The sequence below is a fragment of the Lathamus discolor genome, chromosome 5, assembly GCF_037157495.1.
Source record: "Lathamus discolor isolate bLatDis1 chromosome 5, bLatDis1.hap1, whole genome shotgun sequence".
NCBI lineage: Eukaryota > Metazoa > Chordata > Aves > Psittaciformes > Psittacidae > Lathamus > Lathamus discolor.
In genome coordinates this window covers 113,233,073-113,239,391 of record NC_088888.1, presented here as the reverse complement: position 1 = coordinate 113,239,391, position 6,319 = coordinate 113,233,073, and the positions used below count along the sequence as shown (strand labels likewise).

Sequence of the window (6,319 nt, the reverse complement as noted above, 5' to 3'; positions counted from 1 at the left end):
GGTGGGGGATGAGCTGACTTACTGTGCAAATAGAGGGGATGAGAGGCTGCCCAGCTGGATGGGTACAGGTCCTCCCTATGGCCCTCCCCACCAGCCAGGGACTTGCCCTGCATGCTCAGCCTGTGACAGCTCTGCTCAGAATGCCTCAGGGCTGACCACATCTGAAAACCTCCCATGTGGCTCCTATCAGCCAAGTAACCTTTGCTCAAAGCATTTGGCCACACCTGTGCCATTCACAGCTTCTTCACCTGTCAGCAGGAAGGAGGAAGGAAAGGAGGAAGAGAGACAGAGGGAGGGAGAAAAGGAAGGAAGGAAGGAGGCTGCATTCAGCATTTACCTCCAGCAGCCAGAGCCAGAGCAGCTGAGAGTCACTGTGGGAGACGCTCGCGATGTCCTCGCCAGGCTCCACCACCTCTTTGCCCAGCGGCCTGTCTGTCCTGACGACTTTCCCAGATGTGCTCTTCATTCCTGAAATTGTGAGTGCTGGCTTTTCCCTGGGGGAGGGCAGATGCTGCTTGTGGGCATCCAGCACGCTTCATGCTGCAGGCGTCTGAGGGTCAGACTTGGCACTAAGCGTGTGGCTCAGGAGCCACAAGGTTCTGGGGCAGCCACCTCAAAGAGAAACAAGCCCTATGCTGGGGCTTGGAACTTCTCCTTTAGTTTGCAGGGGCGTGTTGTTGTGTCCTTGAAACCTTTTGTAACTTCTGCCTGGTGAACTTAAAGGGGCTAGTGGTGGGTTAGGTTGCAAGTTGAGCCAATGAATTAACTGGAAGGTGAGTTTAATAGCTGATACAGGCAGAGGATAAACTGCTTGCTTAAAGCAGGGGCTAAAAGTTGTCTGAGGTTAATTGCTTGCAGCAGCCAAGAGCCCAGGCTGCTGAAGCTGTACTGCTGCAGCGTTCCTGAGCTGGAGGTGAAAGAGCTGGATCTGTGTGTGTGTGCAACAGTGGGTGAGCAAAGGGTGAACAAACACCTTAGAACTTCTTCCTAGGTTGTAATGTTATTGAGCAGGCAAAGATCATAATCTTACCAGACTTGGTGCAGGTGATTAAAAGTAGCTGCTGTGAGCAGAGACCTAAAATTTAACTATAATCTTTAACATGTGTTCTCTGCCCCCAGCCATGAAACCTCCTCTCACAATAGTTTGAGAGGCTGTTTCTAAAGCTTGAGTATTTTTATCCAGCCCTGAGGATTTTGGCTGTGTTGTAGGGTGACATTCTGATTATTTCATGCTAAAAACTTCAACTTTGTGATCTGGGACCAAATCCTTTCCTGTCACCCAGCTCAGTCCACACTCCTGGGACTGATGTTTACTTTCTACTTCCTTTACTCCTGATAGCAGTCAAGCAAAGAGGAATTAGCTTAAAGCAGGTGGTATTGATGTGTAGAGAAAGGCTTTCCTTCAGCTGCTCCCAATATGCTCTGGGGACTTGCCCTCTGTGCCCTGCACCTAAGAATAAGCTCCAGGTTTTCTGCAGCTGCATGAAAAAGGGTGAAAAGTCCCTGCTGAGCTCCTGGCTGGGCAGACACTCGCCAGCCATCCCTGCCACTGGTTGTGTTAGTCCTGGTGCTCATTGTGCCGTTAACCAAGGTAGTGGCTGTGCCTCGAGCTGTTTGAAATTCCTGTCTCCAAGGGATTTGGCAGAGCTGCTTGCTTAATGGGACCGAAAAATAAAAGCACCCTATCCCTTGGTTTGGGTAGGGTCTGGAAATGTGCATCCCGAAGGCTCAGGAACCACCTAGGAAAGAAGAACGCTGCATAACGAGATTTCCCCATCTCCAGAGGTGTATGACTCTAGGTTGTGCAGCTGTATTATCTCTGCTGTGTACAAAGGAGGCGGCTGCCTTGAATCACAGCATTCGGAAGAATAAAGAGTTTCCCAGTCTCTAGAGGAATGTGAGATTGACTGCAGTGGGTTCATAGGGTAACCACAGAATGAAAACAAAAATTGGGATTTAACATACTGAGAAAGTCTTGGAAATGCCAGAAGGTCCTGCCTGCAGCTCAGGCGATTGCCACATATGGATGTGCTGATTAAAACTATCCTTTTTATTCTCTGAGTCTGGGTTTAATTCTTGTGATCTATTTTATTTGAAGAGCTTTCTGCATATATGGATAGCCAGGCCTACGTGGAAAAGCTGAAAGAGGCTGAATACCGACATGTTTGCTTTGTAGAAGGTGATTAAAGAGATAAGTTTTTCTTAGACTGGTCCCCAACTTGCTGTGGGTTGTTACTGAAAGCCTCTTGGCCCTTCCCTCAGTTTTATGAGTCTGCTGAACAGCACCATGAAATCTAAGTCACTAATGAAACCATGTCAAACATACTTGCCTGAGTGAGAAATCACATCCTGCAGAAAGGGGAGATGGCGAGTGGTAAGAAATGAGAAGTGATGCTTCTCCCCCCAGCCTTGCATCTCACCCCAATTGTGTTGGATTTTAAAGGAGCAACTGTAAGGCTTTCTCCAGGACCTTTTGCTGCAATGCTGTCATGGTGTCGCACATGAGTTATTCCAGGGACTGCATGACTGTTCAAGTGTCACTCTTCGGTTGTTACAAGAGACATCGAACCAGCAGCACTTTGCAAGACCTGTTTTCACTCAGATATCTGCAAGGTCTCAACCACATCTTCGATTTAGTGTATTGATTTGTGAAATGGAAGCAACGAAGTTTCCTACAAGTGTGGGCTGCCACAAATGATGTGGCATTTTTGGGGTATCAGATCTGAAACTTTTTTCCCACTTGCGGAATGCCTCCACTGCATTTGTATTGAGTTGTGTGATTTGTATGAGTAGGCACTTGGATGCTGGACAAAGCTGGCCTGGGACACAGTGGTGATCAGACTGATTTTACAGTCAGTGAGGCTCTCTTACCGCTGGAGATTTGCCTGCAAATGCAAGGCCAGTCAGTGATGAGGGATGGGTCTCCTTTCTCTGCAGTGTGGGTTCAACGGAGGAGCTCCTCATCATAAAATACTGCATAGACTAAACTTCGCACAGGTTCTGGGAATAAGTGGACTGATTTATAGCAGAGAAAAGCTGCTCAGTACGCTCTGGTGCAAAGGCACCACTTTGCAGCTCACACGTTCTTAGCATGGGACATTGTGCTATGAAAGCAGCAATAAAAAACCCTAGAGAGTAAAATTGGCCATATTACCTCCTTTCAGCCTGTTCTCTGTCCTTTCAGGGTAACGTTTGCATGTGGCCTTCGCTAAGGCCATGCTGTTTGTGCAGTTGGTCTGGGTTTGACACCACTCCTTTCAGGGATCTGCCCCTCTGCCTGTGAACCAAATGTGCCCTTCCGAAACAAGCCTGTTCATTGAAACCAGCATCCTGAGCACACTGATGTGGGCAGTGACAGCAAGAGGCAGGATTAGTGAGAGGCTTCTTTTGGGTCACCATCAGAGACAGATGCTCCAAGCTAAATTCCCAGATTCAAATGAAGGCAATTGCATCTGAACTGAACTGCGTAAGAGCATTCCTGCGATATTGCCATGTACAGTGCTAGTGCTAGAGGTATGCATGGCTTTTGGCTCTGCCTTGGGTAAGCCAGTTTATCCTACGCTCACCCTCTCTCCTCCTTTCATTTTCAGGTCTTTGGGGGCCTTGTCTGGATCCTGGTGGCATCTTCGAAGGTCCTGTTCCCCATGATGCAAGGCTGGGTGATGTTTGTCTCTGTGTTCTGCTTCGTCATGTCCACCACCCTCCTGTGCCTCTACATCTGCAGCGTGCATGGGGGCAGCAGCTTCTGGGTCACCTTGGTAAGTGGATGTGACAAACCTCAGGGCCTCTCTTCTCCCTGGTGGACAACTGTGTCCTTTCCTGCTACTGCACAGGCTGGAGGTCCTTTTTACCCCCTTCTCAGTGTGCTTCCTTTTTGGAAATGACTGTGGGATCCTTGTTTCTTAGGATGCCATCTGCCAGTCGACAGCAGCTCTGTTCTACCTCAGTGCTGCTGTGTTGGAGGCCTACTCTACCTATGTCCTTGGTTTCCCTGTGATGCCAGTGACTGGCTACCGGGAGAACATTGCTGCAGTGGTGAGTGCCTGGCAAGCAGGGGAAAGAAGGCAAGGGGGTGGCTGTGGAGCAGCCTCACGGGCAAATCTTTACTTGCACCAATCATCCAGGGATGGGGCAGAGAAACTAGTCCCAGTCCTACTATGTATGAATGCCTCCAGACCTGTGAGAGTCAATAGAAATATCATGCATCATGAAGTGTTTGCTTAGAGCAGGAACTCATACCATATAATAAAAAGTTAACTGGCTGATGTGTTTTTCCATTATAGGTATTTGCATTCTTAGCTACCCTGGTGTATGTGATCCATGAGGTGTTTTCGCTCCTGCGATGGAAATCGTCCTAAGAGCCTCCCCTTGCAAGTGTGTCTTGTGGTCACCCCATGAACACGGAAGTTGTTCAATGACTGCAGTTTCCAGGCTGGGTTTGGGGTTTGTTTTTTAATGTAAATACTACAAAACACAGAGCTTTTAATGTGGGACCATGGCAATGAAGACAAAGAGCCTACCAGAGTAAGCCATATCCTGCACAATGTGTTTCCCTTCACTCTCTTCTGGGTTGGTACAGTTTGATGCTGGTAACTGGGGTCCAAATAGAAAACATCCAGTTTTAAAAATAATAATATAGTTTGGTTCAAAGTGTTAAAATCTCCCTGAACCATACCTTTATGTCTCCAGGGTTGCTATTTCAGTTGACGCCTGCACAACCAGCACTAAGGAGCATGAGTATGACACCTTACACGTAATTGCCGCCTGTCCATGTAAGCCTGTTTCCCTCCCTAAACCTGCTGTGCCAAAAAAAAACATTTTCCTAGGGTTTCTCGAAGTGCCATCTCTGACCTGTGTTGAGAAATGTGGGCAAAATTTAACTTGCCTCAGGGCAGTACGAGTTATTGCAACCCCTGGAAGGGTATTGCTGAATTATAAGGCACAACAATAATGCCAGGAATTACCACTGTCTTTCATTCCCCTACAAAATGCAGCTTAGACGGTGCTCAGTAGACTGTAGGAAAATTGTATGGATTATTTAGAGTAACATCTTGAATAAGCAGAGGCAATCAACTCCTCTTTGGTGCATGGCTGCTCTCACATACACCAGCACTGTGCTGCTGTAATGAAGATGAGTTTGGCAGAGGTTTTGCAGATAGGCGAGAGTCTTCTGCTATTGTCCCTTTGCTGCACACAGGTACACAGCCCTGTACAGCCCCAGGAGCACTGCACTGTAACAGGGCAATGCCAAGGAAGGAGGCACAGACTTCAGCATGAGTGAGAGGGTTCTTCTAGCAAGGAGAGGCTCTGGGGCCAGGGGCTAAACCAGCTCAGTGACAATGTTCATCTGAATGCTTAAATGACTCCAGAGTTAACTTGAGTGAGTGTGCTGGGTTTGGCTGGGATAGAGTTCATTTTCTTCACAGTAGCTGGTACGGGGCTGGGTCTTGGATTTGTGCTGTCAACTGCTGATAACACAGGGATGTTTTTGTTATTGCTGAGCTGTGCTTGCACAGAGTCAAGAGTTGTTCTGCTCCTCATACCATGCACCAGTGAGGAGGCTGGAGGTGCAGAAGAAGCTGGGAGTGGACACAGGCAGGACAGCTGACCCCAACTGACCCAAGGGATATTCCAGACCATATGGGGTCATGCTCAGCATATAAAGCTGGGGGAGGATGGAATGGGGGAACATTTGGAGTGATGGCATTTGTCTTCCCAAGTAACCATTACATGTGATGGAGCCCTGCTGTCCTGGAGATGGGAAGTGGTGAATGAATTCCTTATGTTGCTTTGGTTGTGGCATGGCTTTTGCTTTACCTATTAAACTGCCTTTATCTCAACCCACGAGTTTTCTCTTTTACTCTTCTGATTCTCTCCCCCATCCCACCAGGGGGAGTGTGGTGGCTGTGTGGTGCTTAGCTACCAGCTAAGCTTAAACCACAACAGTGAGTTAACTTAAATGGGTTTAGACCCAAGAAGGGTGTTTTCACGTGTTAGAGGTGCTTAATAAACAGTGGTACCAAATTAGCCCTTCCCTTTTTTTGCCCCTGTGGGGAAAAAATGCTTCTGTTTTTAGTCTGAAGCTCCTGGATAGTAACAAGGACTGGAGAACAGAAGGGAAATGCAAGGGACCTCTGTTGCTTTAGGTCCAGGGGGGAATTTTGAGCTGTGACCACGGGCTGGGGTTGAAGCTTTTTAATTGCAGTGGGAGGGAAACATTTAAATTCTTTTTTTTTTCCCTTGCCTGACCTGTTCTGCTCGTTTTAGTGTGGCAACCGAAAGTTGATTGCAACAGAGATAAGAGAAGAAACCCCGTTTC

At 47.8% G+C, this 6,319-nt stretch overlaps 1 protein-coding gene across 2 annotated transcripts; it reads left to right on the top strand.

The window, feature by feature from the left end:
• Positions 1–214: 214 nt before the first annotated feature.
• MAL (mal, T cell differentiation protein) lies at positions 215–5,840 on the top strand. 2 transcript variants are annotated; one of them, XM_065679250.1, is made up of 4 exons: positions 221–476; positions 3,591–3,758; positions 3,907–4,035; positions 4,284–5,840. In XM_065679250.1, the coding sequence occupies exons 1-4, from the start codon at positions 390–392 to the stop codon at positions 4,356–4,358; spliced, it is 459 nt and encodes a 152-aa protein (XP_065535322.1). In that variant the 5' UTR covers positions 221–389; the 3' UTR covers positions 4,359–5,840. The 2 variants fall into 2 exon arrangements, with proteins under 2 accessions (XP_065535321.1, XP_065535322.1); XM_065679249.1 differs by lacking the exon at positions 4,284–5,840 and having other exon boundaries at positions 215–476; positions 3,907–4,263.
• The last annotated feature ends 479 nt before the right edge of the window (positions 5,841–6,319 follow it).